Here is a 22,467-nt window from a genome sequence, read left to right as displayed (position 1 = left end):
AAAATTGCGGAAATAAAAGTGCACCCTGCCTATCACCCAAATCAATGTTCAAAATCAACCAGGTGTGACGAGAAACCTATGCACATCCGGCACGGTAAAAACATCAAAAACCGTGCCTGTACAAACATATGCGTTCTTTTTCATTCAAACCAGTATCAATTTATCACTAACATCGAGACACATCATCACCAATACTTTTGCAAACAATAATTCCTTTTACAATTATGCCACGGTTATCACAGGTTGATAGAGGACGTGCTATCGCGATGCTTATGACTTCACGTCGCTCGACACTTCAGAGTTCTCAAATCGACTATTAGTCGATTAGTTTCACGTCTTAACGCCACAGGAAGAGTCGATGACCGGCCAAGATCACAGGAGGTTAACGGCTGCTGAAACGGCAAGGAATACGATTGGTAATCATAACCATCGGATTAATTTGCGTGCAAGGCGACAGTACGTTGGTTTACCACTAACACCGCAACGTCGAGCACGTCGTATGCAATGGTTGACGGCACATATGCCCAGACGTTTTCCTATGAGACATTGGAGGTCCATGCTCTTCACCGATGAATCTCGATTCACGTTATTTCGAGCAGATGGCCGTCAACGTTTTGCTGACGCCTGTGTTTTGGAGCATGACCGATTCGGGGGTGGATCAGTTATGGTTTGGGCGGGAATCTCCCATGGTTTGAAGACACCTTTGGTGATAGTCAATGGGAATTTAACGGCCGTACGCTATCGGGATGAGATCCTTAGGCCCCATGTTGTGCCGTTTGTTAGGCAGCATCATGTAACCTTGCAGCAAGATAACGCGAGACCACACGTTGCAAGAGTCTGTAGAGACTTTCTTGCGACACAGAACATTGTTCCTATAGATTGGCCTCCGTATAGCCCTGATTTGTCCCCAAGCGAGCATTTGTGGGATGAACTAGACAGAAGAATTCGCAATCGCCGTAACCCCCCCAAATACCCTCCCCCAGTTAGCAAATGCACTCGTCCAAGAATGGAAAAACATTCCGATACGGACAGTCAATGCCCTGATGAACTCGATGCAACGAAGAATTAGAGATGCTATAGCTGCTCGAGGAGGACGCACACGATATTTGTGCACGGTTTCAAAACTGCTGCCATTTCAACTTGGATTCACGTAGGGTTTTACCAATCATGACCTTCTAGCGAAGTGACCTTTTCTTAAAAATCTCCAAACATTTAGAGGATGTACATCAATCTTCAATATTAACTATTACATATGAAATTTAGACATAATGCTCACAAGTATTATTTTATTAAGCCTAAAATTTGAAGTTGCGTTTCTTATTCGTTTCAGTATATATTGACGGTAATCTAGTAATCTGTACATAGTTGGAAATCCTTGATACTCCAGCGGTTTTAATCACTTTCACTCTCTGCACCCTTGGAACATGTGATGGCAAAATTGTATGTTCCATGTGCGACACCTTGTGAACAAGATGAAATGGCTAACTTGATCCTTTGATGTACATCAAACGAATCTCTAGATTGCACAACAGTATATTGTAATAGCTTTAAAGATGGACGTCTTCAAAAGGCGCGTATCACGCTGTGATTGGTCAGTTTTTTCTCATTGTACCAATAAAATGGCTTCACTTGTACCTTTGATTTTGCCATGACATATTCCAGGGGTGCAGAGAGCGAAAGTAATCATAACCCCTGAAGTTTCATAATAGTCAGTTTAGAAATGCAGCTTGTAGAGCAGTGACCTGTAAATTTCTGTCAAAACAAACAAAAATAACAAAATCGAAATTTAACTGTGAAATTTTATTACACAGGGATATACACATCAATGTTAAGTGTATTTAGTTGTGATTGCACCTTTCCATTTCATCTTTCTACCATGTTCTTTATGAAAACATAAATGCAATGACAACAATGACTTCCATTAACAACATGCTTTACAACTTGATCCACAAGAATCAGAAGAAAAATCTAACCACGATAAACAGTATGTATTCACAACTTACAACTTTGTGATGAACGTAATGTATGGCCACGATAATGAAATGAAGTTCAATGTTTATTAAAATGTGTTTTTTGAATAATTCATGAATCTATAATGAGAACACAAAGATATACAACATTTATTTGAAGGAACGATCTTACAACACAAAAAAAATATCGAGCCAGCTTCCATATTTTTTGTTGATCTATTTCAAAATACAAAATGGTCATTGTAACTTATCATTATGTAACTTTTTTTATTTTTTGGATGCAAATATGCACCAATGTTTATTTTTGAAGGACTTACATAATGACTTTTTTTAAGAAAAACTGTTTTCTATCACATGCAAACTAACATACAATATAAGGACATATTTTACAAGCATTAAATTAATGTATATTTTACAAATGTACGCCCTAATAATCAACATAACCATCTAATAATTAAATGAAGGAAAAATAAAGTGAGATTCCTAACTACTGACTTCTTTCCGTGATAGCAAGCAATGTATCTTTCATATTAACACCTTTTTATATTTCATTTACGAAATGAATTCATTGATATACAAATGAATCCAACATGCAAACATTTGTGTAGTTTAAAGTCACAAGTCCCAAAATATAATTTGACTTCACATGTTCAAAGTGTGACTTGTTTTGTCATTTTGCAACATGACTGTGACTTCTGAAGCTTCAACACCTTAGCGTTGTCTGCGCCCTGGAGCAGGGGAGGAGACTCTAGATGAACTGCGTGAACTTGGAGCGGTCTCTTCTTCTGATTGGTCCTATTGGAGTAAATTTATTCTTTCATCAAGAACCTGAAAGATGATCATGCATAAAGAAGCAGTTAGATACAGACATGCAAAAGCAACTACAGGAAGAGTTATCAACTGAATAGTGTTGATGCTAGTCCATTACCAATATTACCAGGTAGTATACCAAGATAAATATTTAAAATCAGATCTTATTTTATTAACTCATGAAGAACAAAATATTGAATTTTGAAATGTACACTCCGCTGACAACCGAACCCCAAAATTTTACTTGAATTTAAGTGATAATGGATCATCTATCACTGCCTAACCTAATGAAGTCTTGACTTTAGCAATAAGATCTGATCTTGACTTGAAGTTAAGATAACATGCTTGTAGGAAAAGTTTGAACTGGGACTGTGAAAATTATTTAGCTGATTACTAAAGCAAGACATGTAACATGCAGAAGATTATAACATACAAAGATTAACAAATGAGTTTGAAATCATTAGAAATGGATGATGTTATTCAATGTAGTGTGCAAGATGAAAACTCCTATTATTTGATTTTCTTCACATTCAATTGAAATCCTTTCCCTTTTTAAAAATCTTTCTTTCCTATCAATGTATAGAAAAGCTGATATTCATAGAAAAAGAAACCGTGAAAATGATAATAAAAGATCTCATACCAATCTGATAAGTGAAAATTTCAAGTGAACATGCCTAACTAGTGAAAAATGTCATAGATTCACATAAAAAACAGAAATAACAGAAATATGTACGAAGTATTGACATTTCACAATAAAGATTATAGCCTACATGACTATTTCTACAGACTTTGTCACTGGTATAAGAGCAATGTCATCAAGAATATGAAAGATGATCATGCATGAAGAAGGGTGTGTGATATGACATGCAAAAGCAATAAGACAAGCTTCACAGCAATTTCAACAGAAATTCCATTTTAACTATCTACTAGTTATGAAAAGAGAAAAAGAAGTTATAATTCAGATCTTATATTTTGTGGCAAAATCATTTTTCAATAAATCAATATAGGTATTTATAATCTCCAAGACATTTCAGATGGCAGGCTTCATTGAGATAAAGCCTGATTTTAAGATTTTTTTTTTCAAATATACCAAAATAAAAAACATCAAGTTACCTCCTCATCTCCATCTTCCTCATCATCACTTATCACCACCCTTGATTTTCCTCGAGATTTGCGTTGTTTTCTAGCACTACCTGACCTCTCCTGTAAAAATATTAGCCACCAATAAACATCAAAGCTTAAACATGCCCAGATAAAAAAAAAAAAATCAACTGACCCAACATTAACATATTAAATGCATATGCAAGATATTTTCTTTATTTTGTGCATTTGATTGTATTTGTAACACTCCATTCAGTCAAGTTACCATCTAAGTATACAACTCCTTGGTGCCTTCATTCTCCAAGAGTGGAATATGATAATATAGAAGTTATTTTTGAAAATTTGTTGAATTTCGCAACCAGAAGCTAGAAGCCAAGTATTATTCCTAAACTTGAATAGTTCTTACATACACGGTGCCATGCCACAGCACAAGCTCACTTGTCCGTTCAAGTCAAGAGAATTGATAAATATTACGTACCTTCTTCGAAGATTCTTTTAACTTCACTTTCTGAACTTTAACTACTTCTGAAATACAATCAAAATACAGTGTAAATTTCACCTTTCACTGTCACTGGATTACTGTCAAGGATAATTTTAATTTGAAACCCTGAATCATGGTGGTATGTCAAATAGATAAGTAGAAACATTCATTTTTCATACATCACAGTCTCATTTCTAATTCTATTAAGGAAATGTTTTTCAAGAAGAGAGAAAAATTCAAGTGTCCTTTTTTCATACATATTCAGCAATTCAAATGTATGAATTTTGACCCAAACTGATACATTTAGCCCCTTAATCTTTTAACTATAAATTAATGCTGATTTGCATTTTCTCAAAAATTGTGGATTACCTTCATCTTCCTCATCACCATTATCATCATCATCATCTGCATCACTGCTAGCACTCTCATCAGATGACACATTAAAGCCATCTTTCTCTAGTCTTTCTCTGGCATTGGTAAACACAGACTGTAGCACAATGGAATCCTCATAGATCTGAAATTAAAATGCACACTTGAAACAGAGTAATTTGATTTTAACGTCTATTAAGTTCGGAAAGAACATGTATAAAATCTATCATGATCGTCTACACTGCAAAGTCTGACTTGAATCTGAATCTGTATGTTGCATGGCTTTATCAGGCATATGCATAGGGAGAGAAAGTAAAGGTTCTTAAGCTCCATGAATGTATAACCTAATGAATGAGACAACGTGTTATTCAAACAAATAAGTGAACACATTACCAAACACTGGAAAATTGTAAAATACTACAATTAAAAATTAAGAAGAAAAAAATTGATGCAGCTGTGCTTGTTTAAAACACTGGAGGTGGGATATACTGACCAGCGATCCTTCAATGTTGTAAGACTGTGCATTCTCACAAAGAGTCAGTACATCTGATTCAAGGTCATCAATACTCCTGTACTTGTGGTCCCTAATGCGTGCCTGTAAAGGAAAACCAATATATGTAAACAAATGTATAAATTCCAGCCTATTGTATTTCAAGCAAGGATAATTTACTTTTTCTTTTGGTAAAATAAACTTGACATCCAACAATGGTAAAACTACATGTTATATACTTTTATTACGAATCCTACTTAATGGGATTCTATTTTAAGTTATGCTACTTATATGACATTGGAAATTCAGAATTTTAACTGCAATACTAATAAAAAAACTTTTCAAAATTTGTGATTATTAACCCTTTGCCCTCGTAAGCAGTTTCAATAAGAAGTGAAGGTATCGAACAAAAAGCAGTCAGTTTATTTGATAAATTCTCTTACATTTCTTTACCAAACGAAAAGCAGTCAGTTTATTTGATAAATTCTCTTACATCTCTTTACCAATCTTGTGTTATCTGAAGTAAGTAGGAGATACCGGCAGCTATTTGAGAAGAAGTTGTGTAAATATCATCCTAACGACCTTCTATTTTTCTTACCCCAGCCATCTAATGTTCAGAATAAAATCAACTCACTTTTATCTTTTTAAAGTCAACTGGTTTGATTATTATCTCGTAGTACTCTGGTAGTTCTTTTTTGGATGGCAGTTGAAAGAAAGCATCACTCAAAACTCTTCCGTCACTGTGAAAATCAACAAGGCAAAAGCATTAATCAAGTTCAATGAATATTTTCATACGGAAAAGCCCCATACTTTATGTTTTCTTTTTATTCAAATCAGTCTTGAAACACAAAATTTCACTACAATCTGCCAAAATCTCATAAATGATTAAAACCAATTGCACCGCAGACAATTGTATGTTTCTTTTTTTCAAATTATGCATCTTTGAAACGAGGTTTGAAGTACAAATCATTCTTCTCTGTGTCTCAAAATCAATATCAGCACAAAGTTTGGCCATGTCTATGCTTCACAATGACAATCTAACATACTTGTCTTTGTAATGAATGATAACATCAAGAAGTTTTTTCATCATCTTTGTGAGTTTGGGTGGGTTTGGTGGTAGCTTTTCCACTGGTGGTCTTCCTCTCTTTTTCTTTGGTTTCTTATCATCATCATCTTCCACAACTACCATCTTGCGTTTCTTTGTTTTTTTCTTCTCTGTGGGTGGCACTCTCTTCACCTGCTCCTCCACCTCCTCTAAATTACCATCTTCTATAGCCTGTTAAATAGCAATCAATGAGACTTGTTAATGCCATGAAAATGTAGACAAATTATTAACTTTCTTTACACAAAAGCAATTCCATGGATTACAGTCCCTCACACACACGAAAGTGAATCCATAAACCAAGTATCAAGTTCCAGCGAATAATAGCAAAGGTGTTAAAGTCTGGATCTACTTTTTCTTTGATGTAGGTCAAAGGTCAAAATGAAGGCCACAGAGCCCTACTTTCGATAAATATTGCTTATAGCAGCTATAGAGGAGATCTCCCGAAACATGATTTAATATACATACCTTGAGCCATTGTTTTTCTGTAAGAGAGTCTGAGTAGTCCACTTCCTTCCTTTGTCTTGATCCACGCCCAAACATTTTATCTTCCTCATCTTCAAACGTCAGTCTCTCAACCTACAAATAAAGACATTGTTATAAGTAAAAGCTACAATCATTCAGCAGCAATGGAAAAGAACTGCAGATTATTTTGAAAATAAACAAGTAGTTTTTTCAAATGATATTTCAAACATTGATTACCTCAGCTTCATCCTTGACTATCCAGCTTGGCAGCTCATCCTGTTCCATGAGTCTGGGTTTTCTGTTTGGATTTCTGGCCTCCTCTCTTCTTCTCTCTATATCCATTTTCTGACCATCAAGTAAAACGTTTTTTAAAATATAACTCAAATTGTCCCTGTCACATTAACGGTGCCATCTAACATCACTCCTGTATAATCTATATCTGTGTTTTGCATCCATGCTTTTATCTTTGTTATTCACATATAATGCTTATCTTTCAATTAACTATACACTTCTTACATATTTTATTTCTTGGTTTTATCTCTGGTTATATCTGACATTGGTTAGACTGACAACAAATACTGTAAGTTATGGATGATACAACCGCATACAACCTAATGCTCTCAATTCAAAGATTACCTGATAGAGGTCAAACTCTTCCTCAGTTCTGGCCAACATCTGATTGATAGTTTCATCATCTGGTACCTCATCTTCCTCCTGATTAAGAACATCATTTAATTTTGAGATACTCTTAAAATGTATTTAATTGGAAAATTTTGGATACCAGGTATATTGTTAATCATAATTGTCCATATTTCAAGCGAAGCTTTTCCCTTTCGTGTTTTAGCAATCCAGAAATGTATGCTCAGCTTTTTAAATGATCTCATAATATTTTATGTTTTACACCAGTATACACAATGAACAAAATAATCATCAATTTTCAAGATTCATTTGCATCAAGAGAATTTAGCAATAATACTGAAATTACAGGAAAATCTCAATAAATGAAAGCATAATGGTTACAATGAAACAGTTATTTTTTTTTTATTATTATTGGTGTGTCCTGAGTGAATATATACCTCAGCTTCATCATTTTCCTGTAACAACAAAGTGGTTAGGAATTGACGTCGCTCCATTCCTGTTGACTTGTTGTCGAACATCCCAGCCTGAATAACCTTTTCATCCACATTTAACTTGTATCGAGCAGCAGCCAGGATCCTCTCTTCTACACTGTTCACAGTCATCAGTCGCAAGACGCGTACCTCATTCTGTTGACCAATTCTGTGAGCTCTGTCCTGAGCTTGCAAATCCTACCAACAGAGGAAAATATGAAATTGTATAGGCAAGGTAAAATCATGATAATCTTTCATGTGATGTCGTTTACAGATGGCTCAGGAAATACAACTCCCTACTCAAACAAATGTGTAAATTTTAAGTGCATACCATAAGTACATTTGAAGTTTAATATGTTATGCAGAATTTTCCACTAATCAGTGGAAATCCTGCGTCAGTTTCACATAAACTTGATTTCAGTATAATTCCAATACTGATGGAAGATGACAGTATTCACAGACGAATGATGACCAGCATGGTTATCTTACAATTACTTCCCTGTAAATCAGCTATATGTTGCGTAATTAAGTAAGTGATAATATGAAGCAGTTACCATTATGTTGGTACCAATGAAGAGACTCTACAAGCTTTTTGTGTTCTTCATTTTATCTATATGAGCAAGACATACCTGATGAGGATTCCAGTCAGAGTCGTATATGATAACAGTATCAGCAGCCTGGAGGTTCAGACCCAGCCCTCCAGCCCTGGTACTCAGTAAGAACACAAAGTATGGAGAGTCATCACAATTGAACACACTGAGAAGCTGGCCTCTGTCATCTGCCTTTGTTGTGCCATCTAAACGCAGGTATCTGTATCCTAAAACATAGAATCACAAAATTGTACACCACTATTGATTCCTATTATCTCAGAACCTAAAGATTAAGACTTGTTTGTTTCAGCAACACATATTGTAATTAATACATCATTTATCAAAAACCAAGTAAGTAAAAAATGGGTTGCAGACAACAGATAAAAGCTCCTAAACAAAAATTTTCTTCAATGTTCCCTAAACAGTTCACAGGAGAAATACCCCATGCCTCATTATACACAAGGCTCATTTGTCTCAATCAGGTCTATTCTTTATTCTACACTTAACATGTTCCATAGTGTATTAAATGAACTATTGAATGTAGACTGAACTTTTGAATTACCTCTTCAGATGAATTTTAAAACAATTCTTCATACATCTTTTTCATTAAGCACTTTGAAATTTCTTTAATCACACAGCCATGCAACCATCTTGAACATCCAGTTCCACAAATGACCTAACCTAGATACAGTTTTAGTGCTCACATTTATTTAGGTCCTTTTGTACAATTATCTTTAGGATATTTCATACCTTTGTAGACAAAGTAGTCCTCCATGATACTCATAAGTGAAGTCATCTGACAGAAGAGTAGCACTCTATGGCCTGTTGCCTTGAGTTTAGGGAACATTCTGTCCAGCAGCTCAAACTTCCCAGCAGCTCGGTACAACTCTGGCCTGTTACAGAATAATTACAATTGCATTTTCATTGTATGATAATATTGCAAAAAATAATTCAAAATACATACAGGATAACAAAAGCTTGCCATATCACTCAAGCATTCTAGAGTGTATTTGTAGGAAAAATCAACACATTTATCATGAATGTCAAAAAATGTTTCCTTTCAGTTTTTTTTCTTTGAGGCTTATATAATAACCAAATAAATGAAGCTATGGCTTATTTATGCCTACATCATGTAAAAACTCAAACCATCATTTGGAATAAATGAATACATACCCTTGCACAACATTAGTTGACAAGCCTTGGTGCTCTGCAAATGCCTCTTCTAAATGTTGGAACATGAATGGATGATTGCAGATCTTTCGTAACTGCATGATGGTATTCATCATTGTCTTGGCACCTCCTCTGCCCTGTGGACAAATTTCATAAATTAAGAATATTGTGGAAATATGAAACATTGATTTTTATGATTTCAATCTTTTTTTTTCTTTTCTATAATCACAAACCACTTCTTTGAACATTTCATACTTAAAACAATTCATGTTTGCTGTACTTATATTTGTGCCTTAACTGCAAATTTAACAATTAATACATTATTAATGTAGGTACTAAACTGATGTTTACCAACCTTTTTGTCCTTTTCAGAGCCATCTGTCAACAAAATGCCTCTAGACTGCATGTGTCTGTAAACGACACGCTGAAGTGCTGACATCTCACATTTGATCACATACTCAACCTATAAAGATTAAAAAATAAGTCATGTCAAACTTAAAAAGACCAACATGTGCTGAAGTACAGTAGAAAAGGAATTGATAATCTTAAGATATTATTGTTACGGCTGTGATCATACCTTGTCAGGCAGCTGAGATTCCACCTCCTTCTTCAGACGTCGTAACAAGAATGGACGTAACACTTTGTGTAAACGTCGAATAATAAGGAGGGTCTCTTCTTGATTTAACTCAACCTGGAATCAGATGTAAAAGAATGTAACAAAATATAAAGCCACGCCAGCACAACTCAAGAATGGACACTGAATAAAGGCTAGTCTAGCAAAACATCTACCTGATGCTAGGACTTCAAAATAAATCATTCTTAGCAAACTACTGTCTACTCATTCATTTTCATAAAGGATCTATTTTTATGATTTCATTGGAACTTAAAATCCAAGAATGTTATATTAGTATAGGAAGATCTATCGAGCTATATTTATCCATGAAATCAAGTGTTCACAAGATATCATTTTTAAAATAGAAAAATCATAAAAATTGAACCCCAAAAAATGCATGATTTTAGAGTATCAATTCAAATTCTATGAAAGATACCCCGAAACAAAACCTAGAGATCTGAGGTCAGATCGATAAAAATGTCCAAAGATTGATAAAAATGTCCAAAAATAATCAAACCTATCACTACAGATAGTTAATAAGGAATATACCTTTATAACAGCACACTTTTAAATGTGAGTAATGAGAATTATTGAGAACAAGACTTCAGTTTTCCTGGAAATCACTTCAGATACCAATGATAAATATTTACAATTTTCTGCAGTATGTAATACTGATGCAAAACTTTACATGTAATTCCACAGATTTGGTATCACTGTACATACTTAGACCAAGTAAACTCACACAACATTAGAATGAGCCCCACTGGAATAACTGAATATAAGTGCTATACTGTACCTTTTCTCCAGTCATGGCAAAAGGTGCATTGAACCACTGTTCAAATGTAGTACAGCATTTGAAGATACTTGGCAACAGGAAGTTAAGAAGAGCCCATAATTCTGGCAGTTTGTTCTGTAAACAAATAATGAATTTATTAGGTAACACCTTTTACAACATTATAGCTTTTAAACAATTATACATCATTACATTGCCTAAAGCAACTTTTCAAGCAGACTGTAATTTGTAAGAGTGTAAACAATGAAACTACACTTGTATTTATCTATTAAATAGGGAAAATTTACTTTTATCAAATATGTCAATATTAGGTCACAGTCTTACCTGAAGAGGTGTGCCTGTCAACAACAAGCGGTGGGGAGCACAGTAGTGTGTGTTAAGAACCTGAGTCAGTTTACAATGGTGGTTCTTCATGCGATGTCCTTCATCAATGATCATATACTTCCAACGCAACTAGAAAATTTACAAAAAAAACCACTTTGAACCAAGGACTGAAGATAAAAATGTTAAGAGTCTTTTTTTCTTATGAAATAGCACTGAATGTTCACAAATTCCATGAAACACTTATCTGACTTCCCACATCTAAAAATATTTGAAATGCATGTTACGATGAAGAAATATTCATGCAACTGGACACTTTCCAAACCAAAACAACATTAAACCAGCAATCAAAAATTTGGGAAACAATGGCTGGAAATTAAAATGTAAGTAGTATATCAATTTACCTTTGCTAAGACAGACTTGTCCTTAATGATGTATTCATATGTCGTAAGCAACACATTGAACTTGCCCATCTTGAGTTGTGGAGCTAGGGCACGTCTGGTGACAGGAGAACCCTTGTATGATATAGTAATGACTGAAGGTGCCCACTTTTCTATCTCCAAAAGCCAATTTGAGAGTGTACTGTAAACAAACACAAGTAAAAGCCAATTTGAGAGTGTACTGTAAACAAACACAAGTAAAAATGTTTTAATACTTCCAAGTCTTAATGTTTGCCAAGTATATTTGTATAAGTATATAAGTATGTCTACGTATACAATTTCTAAATAAGATATTAAAATCACAACAAATATTCAATTATGGTATAAAACATTTGATCATGCCTTTAACGAACTATTAATGATACAAGAGTTTGTACATAACAATGACAGTACAACATGAAATTAGACAAATCCTTTTAGTTGCCAAACTTTTAACCCATGTGAGTGTTGTTAAACTGAACCATTATGTACCAATATTTATGGTTCTGTGTGTTGTAAGAATCTTAGTTCACAGACAAGGGTTTAATACTATTTATTTTTAATATCTAAAATATTTTGTATATATAATATATGGGTTTGAAATCGACAACATATTCATGCTTTCTGTAAAGACAAAGTACATACGAGAGTGGAACAATGATGAGGAATGGTCCATTAATCCTCTTGGTCTCCATAAGGTAGGTAATCAAGCCAATGGTTTGGATTGTCTTTCCCAGACCCATTTCATCTGCCAGAATACCATTCAAATTGTTGTTATACAAAGACACCATCCACTCCAATCCTTTGATCTGTTTAAACACAAATAAGATCATTTTAGTGTAGAACAACAACAATTTAGCAAAAGTGCAAAATAAGACACACTCAAAACATGTAGTCCCAACTAGAATGAGGCTTGACAAGTACTTAAGTAGTTTTATTTCATTACTAATCTTTAAAAAATGATCAAAGCATAACTAATAAGGTCAAGGAATGTAAAGAACATTGTGAAGAAAGAACACTCAATGAAATGTAATGTGTTAGCTATTTCCTTACAGACCTGGTAGTGTTTCAGTTTTCCATTGATCATGATGCTAGCCTGTTCAGTCACAGACTCATGAACAGTGTGAGCTACATTGTAGTAATTCCTCATTTCCACTTGGTTATGATATTCATCATCATCCAGACGTGATTCTGCAGTTCTGTTGAGACAATGATAATATAAGCATCAGTCTCCAAATTGTACACAAATCAAGTAAATTTGAAACAAACATTAAATATTAAAATCCTTTTAAATTGTGAACAGGTGTTATTCAATAAGATCACTGTTAATCAATCTTTTGACAAATAATATATTTCAACAAGGTAACTTACTTGATAATTTCTGTTGCTTCATGTTCAGCTAAGTCATCAACTGACTGTATCTGAGGTCTGTTGATGGCTGGAGGGGGAAGTGGCAATATCTCTTCCTGCTGGTGATGAAAGATGCACACATTTTTTGTTGAAGAAATTTCATACTCTATTTCGAGTTATTAATCCTCTACATAATGCATCTACTAGGAAAGTTGCATATAACCAGACAAAATCATTTGTAGATAAAATATTGATTTGTACAACTTTTTAATCAAACTTTTTCGTATACCTTCTGCAAAATTAAACATAAGATTTCAGAAGTATTAATCTAAAGGCAAGCTTTTCTTCTTAATGAAACTTTTAAAACAAACTTACCTCTTCCTCCTCTTCCTCTTCATCATCTTCTTCACCATCTTCTCTAGGGGCTACTTCATACCTTAATTAATTAAAAAAAAGTAAACATTCACATCTCTAATACATTTTGAGAGAACCTGCAAGGAAATACGAAATTAAAACATACTAATCGTTTAAATCTCACACAAAAAAAGTTCCATCGTATTGGAGTATTTTCTTACCCTGGATGCATTTCTAACCAGGCTTCAAGTTGACTGGACATTGGAGCATCTTCACCACTCAGAACTTTACCGGTGTTTGTTTCTATCACAGATATTCTTGGTTCACTCATGTTCGAACTCTCATCAGGATTCTGTAAAGCAACAGTACTTATTACCATCAAGCAACAAATACAGGATTCTATCATTATAGGAATCAGGTTTCCAAAACCTAAATATTGCAATGGAATACTTGTTCTTTTTGAGTCATATCAAATCTTTATGTTTTTCAAATATATTCCCTGTTAGTCTGAGTAACTGGCGTTTGGTAAATCATATTAGTGGTATTTGGTCCATTATATTATTGGTACATTAATAGATTGTACTACAAAAATTTTTTTTTAAAAATCAAATCATCAATAAATAACATACATCAGGATGATCACCAGGTTCCTTCTTCTTTTTGTTTTTTCTGGCCTGTTTCTTCTTCCTTATTTCCTCTTTATGTGCTGATACCAGAGACATGAGGTTTGTGATGTATTCATCAGTCTGGTGAAGGAGGTATGCCAGACGCTTGTCTTTCTTTTGATCAATGAGTTTTCTGTAACCTTCTTCATCTTCCGCCTATACAATAAACATTATCAATTTTATTTTCAATTCAGTACGACCGCACAAGATTGGCAATAAAAAAAATATTTGTAAATTTTATCTCCAGTTTAACTGATATTTTCACCCTTAAAGAGACAAATTCAGCAAGGTAATAAAGACATTGATAAGCCCGAACATAATTTCTACACAATGAATTTTCAACCAAAGGATGAAATGACACAATAATATTACAGATGAATTAACACACTTACCATGAGTCTTCTCATACGTTCTTTCTCTAGTCTTTCTTGTTCCTTCTTCTGTTCTCTTTCTGTGTTAGCATGATGTACCATCACAGCTTTGTTCAGTTTGCTGATCTTTGCAGATACATTGCGATGGAATTCTTTGAAATCCTTTGCATGTTGCAGCACAGCATTTAGATATTCCTGCAATTTTCCGTGGGGAAGTTAAAAAATTTGATTCAGTGAAATATTCTGTCAATAAATGTTTAAGACATCAATGTCATTAGCATATTTTAATATGTGATAACTCTTTCACTACATCTTGAAAGAATACTTAACAATGCAATCAATAGCCAAATTAAAAACACCTAATTATACCTGGCAATTGCCAAACTGAATTGGTACAGCAGTAATAAATATCCTAATCACCAATATGAAACTAAAATACAATCAAACATCATTATCTCCACCTTGGTAGGCCATGGGAAACTTCAAGAGAGCAGAGTATTTGATGTAGGCAAGTTCAAATGTTTTGTGTCAAGATAGGCAGAGACCCGACAAAATGCTTTGAATTAAATGTGGTCTTCGAGTTATACAAGTTCGACATAGCGAGGTTTGACTGTATCAAATAAATACTGGCATCACATTAAGAACCTGGATCCATATGTGTATGATGATGAATAGACAAATGAATTACTCCACAGACAGGAAGTTTTGACACTTCTTCAGAAGCTACATTGATTCATCTCCTCACTAACCTGATGTTTCTGTCTGCGTCGCTTTTCATGTTCCAGTTTCTGTTGTTTTTCAAGTTTTTCTGTGACACGTGCCTCCCTCAGTGACTGTCTCTTGCTTCTCTTATAGGCTTTGGTATTTAATGCAGTCTCCAGAGTTGTATCTTTCCTCATATATGCTACAACCTCTGACCTCAACTGTATTGATCCAGAAAACAATTCATTTATCATTCACATTCAACTCACTGAAGATATTTCAAAATCAAGTATTATTATTTATCAAAATGAATTTTATCTTAAAAACAATATGAATGAGGTTGCTGATTTTTTTTTTTTTACCTGTCTTTGAAAATTGAGTAATCTCAGAGCTCTGAACTCAATCATGGCTTTAACTTTCATATCTTCCTCCATTATTCCTGGCAGGTATTCAAGTTCTTTTATTCTTGATGATATTCTGGATGAAATTCTGTAATATGTATGGATCAATTAGAAGACAATATAAAATATTTGAGATTCACACTTTGTTTAAATGAAATTTGGTCGGTTTCGAATGACATTGATTATGTCTTCAATCTATACATTTATTGTAAAATCATAATTTCTGCGGAGGATTTATTTTCATTCACTTTGTGGGTACGAAAACTGAAACAAATGTAAGTACATTCATTGGGCTATATTTTTCTACAAAATTATGTGTCCATGAAATATCATTTTTGGAGAGATCACAAAAGTTGAGCTTCACAAAAATACATGTTTTCACAGGAGCAATAATGACCTCCATAACATCTACTTATCTGCAATAATCTTATATCAAAAACAACATCTAAAATAATCTAATCAAGGTGTATATAAACCTTACAATCAAGACTAACAGCTTTATTTACTTAGCACAATGGGTATTCCATAGGGCATCTTCAAAGCTTGTTCTGTTACTTTGATATACTTTGATCTTTAGTATATAAAAACAAGGTTCTAATACTGATTTTGCTTTTGTCACAATTCCAGTTTGCAGGAAATCTTACCTGTTTTCTCTTTCATTGAGGATCTCTAAAGGGTCCAGCCCCTGGGGTTTAGCAACAGGTGCAATCCGACTCTGCTTTTGTTGCATAGAAAGCACAGATTGGACAGAAGAGGGAGGTGTCTGTTGGGATTGGGGACGGGGCTGTGAGCCCTGCTGGGTAGGCTGACCAGGTTGTCCCTGGGGCATATTTTGCCCACCTGGGTAATGCATGTTTTGCGGAGGCATATGAGGTTGCGGCGGTTGTTGAGGAATTCGCTGTTGTTGGTTAGAGTCTGTAAAATTAAAAACATTTCATATCATGTAAAAGTTATTAGTCTGGCAAAAATAAACTTTAGTGCATTGTCACTTTTTGAAAATTGGTGTAATGATGAAGAAGCCATCTACTAAGATTGCTTAATAAAATGCACTCAGAAACAACATTCATGGCAATCATATTTTAGTGCAATATGTTTCAGCATGAAAAACACCAAATAAGATTGCCTTAAAAATATGTATGTTAAGAGTACTGATTAATATTAGTCCTTTCAAAATATAAACTTTTTTGTTTGGGTATTAAAATGAAAAGTTAGTATTCAATACAAGGAAAGGAGAATTACATTTTTTAGAAATTTTCATACCCATTCTTTTCAGATCATTTCAGAAAAGTAGCTAGTGAGATATCTGTATTATGAGGGAGCTGCTTTAATAATGTCCTCTGTAAAACCTCCCTATTGGATTTGAATAATTTTTTTTAATTATCTCTAACATCTCTTTTGTAGTCTTACCCATCATTGGTCTTGATCCACTCCCAAATTGGCGTTTTCCTTCAATTGCCATGCGTACATTTTCTGGAATGCTTTGGTTTCGTGCTAGAAGTTTGTAGGCCATGATCTGTCCCCGCAGTTGCGTAAGCTGGGGGGTTGAGAAGTTGTATCGTGATGGACCACCACTCTGGTTTGGTGGCATGTTCTGCTGGCCTGGAATATACACATTGTATCGATGTATTTGATGTAGTAACACACAAAAAGTTTTTGTCAACAATATTTAAACCTTATAGAAAATACCTAACTATAGACTGCAAGTATATTTCCTTATCTACCAATTTCAAAGTTCTTGTAACACAGTACTTAAAAAACTTTTAACATTTAGTACTTGTGCTATTTTGATGAATCTATTTTGCAATAGTCATAACACTTACCAAAATTTAGACAATTTTTAATCATGTTAACTATCAATTCTACAATTAATATCTACCTTGCTGATTTTGATCTTGATCCATCCTTGAATTAGGTGGCCCCAATGATGAATGTCCGTTTCCATGACTCATGGATCTCATGTCATCCATTGGCATAGAATGACCCATTGGACCTCCAGAACTACCACCAGACATACCATGATTTCCCATCCCAGAACTATTTCCAGTCATTGGTCCATTCATACCTGGTCCACCCATACCGGGGGACCCTCCACTGTTACTGGGCATTCCTTGACCACTCTGGTTTGCCATGTTGTATCCACCCATATTTGGTCCACCAGACATGTGTGGACCCGACGGCTGACTGACATTTGGTCCTGCACTGCTGGAGCTATTTGGCATGTTTTGAGGTAAATTCATGTTGGGTGGACCACTAGGAGGTGCTGTCATGTTGGGTCCTCCCAATGCAGGGTTTGGCATACTAGAGCCTGACATTCCCATAGACCCATTGGGCATACCCTGATTTGGTCCCATGTTTCCCATCCTGTGAGGCTGACCTCCACCCATGTTCTGGCCCCCAGGTCCAGGCATACTTTGCTGACCTGAATGCATTCCCTGTGGTCCACCAGGCATCATACCTGGCCCACCAGACATCCCCTGTGGTCCTGGAGGCATGTTGTGAGAGGAGCCAGGCATTCCTTGATGACCTCCCATACCAGGAGACGGGGACGTAGCCATCCTCTGACCTTGGTTTTGTGATCGAGGGCCCTGCATGCCATGGTGCTGTGGTCCACCTGGCATTCCTTGGGACATACCACCAGGCATTCCTGGAGGGTGCATGCCAGATCTGGCCCTGTCAGCCATTGCCATTAGTTGTGCATATCTTGGATCTTCTTGCAACCCCTTTTCTTCCATTTGATTCATTGCCTGAAAGAGTTGGAAATTCAATGACATGACTGGCAAATCATTTGAAAAATACAATTCTTGTGATCGAGTATCTTACGTCAAACATTAGAACATATATTCTCCCAAAAAGTCTCAATTCAAAGAGATGTTCACAACAACTGATACAAACATATATGGCCAAGTCAAGTTAAAGCATTAACCTTCTGAATCATTTGCATGTTATCTTGGGCCTGGTTCTGCTGTGGGTAACCTGGAACAGGTGGTGGGGGACCAGGCATCATCTTGTCTTCCCCTGCAGCCATCACGGCACAGAGGGGTAAGGCTTCCTGGCCTGTTACAAAACAAAGAAATACAATTTAAAAACATTATAACCTGACTTTCTGCCTGTTAAAATGTACTTTCTTCCTGTTCAATGGCAGAAGTTCTTCAGTTTTTCAATCACTTCAGAAAAACAAAGATTTTGAATAAAACTGAGTATCATATAAAGTTAAGCTGGTTCATGGTCAAAAACGAATAAATTTGTTTTGACAATTTTCAATTTTTTCACATTGTAAGGCAAATGCACGCCTATCCCAAAGGAAATAATAAACAAGTTTTTGAACCCAAGAATACTCTTCAAATCTTCCTCTCAACTAAAACAGCTTTAGATGACTACCAACAACATATTTGCTAAGGACATATTGCACTGGTTATATAAATATTTCTGTCAATAAGATAATACTTGATTATTTGCTGGGTTTATTGCCATATGAACAGTTATGGTCATTTTGAGACAATGTCTCCACGTAGTACCTCATTGATTAATACACCTGTCACATACAACCAATAACAATTAAGATAAAGCATCTTGCACCTTAAAACACAACAGTGGAACTGTTGTTTCTCAATTTCCTGTGAAACACAAAACGCTACAAATAGGGAGCATCAAAGCACACACCCCAAGTCTTCTCCACTGGTTAGTCAACTGAGCTATCACAGCTCCTACTCAAGTTGTAATGTTATACAATAGATTCTGTCTGTTAACAAATGCTATCTTTATACAGCAACACATGATAGGACATATTTTCTTATTACAAATCCTAACAATAAGTTAATTTTGCTTCATTTGCTTGTATCACAAATACAATAAAACAAAACACACTTCTAAGTCCATGAACAGATAGCTTTAAGCAATAGTAATGCTGTTCCTGATAAAAAATGTAATATTCAAATGTATAGTTTAATTTAATTTCTTATATCAAGGCACAGTAATTTCACTCTTTTAAGAATACCAAGTACAATTATTCTGGGCGATAGAACAGTTCACCACCACTGAACTCATTATCCAAATAGAATCATTAAATCTAATTAGAGTGATCAAGCAAAGAAATACCACTTACTTATAAAATAAAATCAATCTAATATTATTGTATGTACATATAGAATTTCCTTTCACAGATATGTCTCGCACAAGAGTATCCTACAACTTAAATTCTGACCTTTAATCTATGGACACTAAAGTCGTCAAACAAACCGATGGTTAGTGAGTGTAAATAAATAAAAAGTACAGTGATAATTGATACCGTTTCTACTAAATTTCTGATAAGTTTCAAAAAAAGATTATTCATGAGTACCCTATTTTCCCTTATACTGGCAATTACAGAATCTGCACCCAGACTGGCCACAGAGAGAGCCATGCCACTTTAAAAGTGTTAATTAAATAATAATTTTTAAACTTATGAAATATAAACTAAAATAGTACCAAAATCATCTATGGTGAGTTTCATAAAAATAGCGCGGCAGTTGGTCTACTTTTGCTTTGCCTATAAAATACATAATTAGGATCCTAAACAAAGTACATGGTCGATTCACATGTCCCGATAACGGTCGGCCTCCCTGGCATGCCGGTAATGAAAAATCGAAGATATATCTTTGTGTTATTTCAAAATTTTCCATGACAATAAGTCTTGTGTCGTTATATGACCTGAATTACATGATAAGTGTCTTTTTTCAGTTATTATCAATATCAGTTGTTCAGAAACAGGAATAGTAAAACGATCTTATGAGTGAAGAGAAACGCTAGTCAGCCATCCAGCCATGTTTGATCCTAGCCATGACAGGCTATTTTAAACGTATAAATCCGAACACATTCTGTGGTATCGAATAATCCATTACTCAGTGGTAGATATTCCTCAACTCTCACATTCTAGACAAATACACAAAGATATTTTTACATAAATATGAACACAACGGACACCACGTATGGAAGAATTCGACCGGAGTAGTGTCGGCCGACGATCAACAAAGACACAACAACGTCGCCAATAAATCCCAATTTTTCGTCTTTACAGACCATTTGGACCCAAGAAATGCTCCTGTCACAGTACCACAAGCTGCAATACACAACTTAACACTATGTTTACGCAGAGCGACCACGCTGCTTACCGGCTTTAGGGACTTTTCGTTCCTACAGTGGCACAGTGTAGATCAAAGAGTCGATCGGTAATATTCTTTATCGTCACACCGCGCACTGAGTGCGGCGCAGCCCACGCGACCTTGGCGTTTACGAAGAATAACTATAGTCTATTTCAAGATTACGTCAGCGAGGTCACCACCGTAACACGATCCTCGGACCTTAGCGGTCAGTAACATGTCGTAATGTATTATTGAAGATAGAATGCATTTACGGCAAACACTATTCAATGTTATATCATTCTAACGAGTCCAGTAAAGGAATCGGAATTTGTTGCGAACAACCGAACGTTGTGTGTAGATGCCGCGTGACTGTGCTAATGACCCAAATAGCACGTTGCATCTTTGGCAGCCGTCTGCATTTTTTCACGAATGTCTCGAATGAAAATTTGTCACCGATTGTTTTATATGTATATTTCTGAAGCTATTTGACACTTGTTCTTATTTATTGCATTAATAGTTTGTAATGTAGTTTGAAAAAATGCAAAACAAAATTTTCGACGATTTTCTGTATGGTTAGCTTAATGTTGAATAAAGATCTTGGGTAAAAATGTCGACATGCATTGAGTATGCATATGAAAAATGAAGTTATTTTAACTCACACTTACGAGAATTGACATTTTCTTATTCAACAGCTTATAAAAACAATGGATATTGATAATTATGAATGGAAATCTCGACCATATTAATTTTGTTACGTTGTGATCGGTACGTTTAGAATGAGATTTCATAACAAACGGCGATTGAAAACTGTAAAAGGTAAAAGGAGGCGGACGTTTTCTAAAGCTTTACAGATTGAATAGCGATTCCGTACGATTGTCAGACGTCAAACTAGTCTTCTAGTTTATTAAAGGCGGGCTTTTGAAATGCTTTGTCCGTGGTTTGACTATGTAATGTATGTGCTAGGCTGCGACCATGATGTACGGTAGATCTTATACGGAGTAAACCTATTTGCATCATCTTAGGAAGAGACTTTCGATTGTGAAATTTAAACTTAAAGCTTTGATTATGACACCAGTGTACAGCTTTTTAAATTTAATAATTAAAGTCTTATATGGTTCAATCATAATGGTTATAACTTCACAGTTTATCGACACAAAGACACTTTCAAGAACTGTATCACACCACATATTCATAAATCAGTCATATCTCAGTCCATCAATGCTTTCTTTATAGGGGGCCGCGGTTTCTCAGTCGGTAGAACTAACTCTAGTTGAGACCCTAGGTTTATGGTTCTAACCCTTTCACATACAGGCCTGCTTGCGGAACTCCTTTGTATATCTCTAGAAACTTGTTATGATGAACCTCCCGCATGCTGTTCAATTAAGAGGTCACCAGTTGCTAATTGATTAAAATATAACGAGACACCACCTTGCTGTTCACTTGACGATTAAAACAATGTATAAGTTATGTATGACTCGAGTGGTCAAAATGGGCACCACTGACTTCATTGTTTCTTGATGTTGCAAAGTCCAATGTTTTTAAAGTCATAGGCCTAACGGTTAAAGGCATATTTTTTGTTTGTTTTTGTTTTAACTTACTTTCAAACAATTGGTTTAGTTTTTGTTGTTGTTGTTGTTCCCTCTGCTCTCATTTTTACCATACGTTGCATAAGCCACCAATGCACCAAAGGATTAAGCTCAATTT

The 22,467-nt window shown here is 35.1% G+C and overlaps 1 protein-coding gene across 3 annotated transcripts; it reads right to left on the bottom strand.

The window, feature by feature from the left end:
- Positions 1–1,785: 1,785 nt before the first annotated feature.
- Positions 1,786–20,871, bottom strand: LOC132561900 (probable global transcription activator SNF2L2). 3 transcript variants are annotated; one of them, XM_060226613.1, is made up of 33 exons: positions 20,794–20,871; positions 18,570–18,700; positions 17,523–18,390; positions 17,054–17,245; positions 16,291–16,561; positions 15,608–15,734; positions 15,293–15,466; positions 14,565–14,738; positions 14,137–14,328; positions 13,729–13,859; positions 13,529–13,589; positions 13,175–13,272; positions 12,861–13,002; positions 12,449–12,612; positions 11,789–11,966; positions 11,388–11,516; positions 11,067–11,180; positions 10,235–10,348; positions 10,013–10,120; positions 9,661–9,794; positions 9,238–9,380; positions 8,527–8,714; positions 7,865–8,095; positions 7,425–7,502; positions 7,026–7,133; positions 6,792–6,902; positions 6,268–6,497; positions 5,856–5,961; positions 5,225–5,326; positions 4,732–4,876; positions 4,360–4,406; positions 3,894–3,983; positions 1,786–2,765 (listed from the first exon to the last, which is right to left on the bottom strand). In XM_060226613.1, the coding sequence occupies exons 2-33, from the start codon at positions 18,669–18,671 to the stop codon at positions 2,682–2,684; spliced, it is 5,136 nt and encodes a 1,711-aa protein (XP_060082596.1). In that variant the 5' UTR covers positions 18,672–18,700; positions 20,794–20,871; the 3' UTR covers positions 1,786–2,681. The 3 variants fall into 3 exon arrangements, with proteins under 3 accessions (XP_060082596.1, XP_060082604.1, XP_060082612.1); XM_060226621.1 differs by having other exon boundaries at positions 13,175–13,269; XM_060226629.1 differs by having other exon boundaries at positions 2,676–2,798.
- Between the last annotated feature and the right edge of the window lie 1,596 nt (positions 20,872–22,467).

The sequence above is a fragment of the Ylistrum balloti genome, unplaced genomic scaffold, assembly GCF_031769215.1.
Source record: "Ylistrum balloti isolate Yb309-2 unplaced genomic scaffold, AGI_CSIRO_Ybal_v1 Utg369668, whole genome shotgun sequence".
NCBI classification, from domain to species: Eukaryota; Metazoa; Mollusca; class Bivalvia; order Pectinida; family Pectinidae; genus Ylistrum; species Ylistrum balloti.
This window is presented reverse-complemented; position numbering and strand designations above follow the sequence as displayed.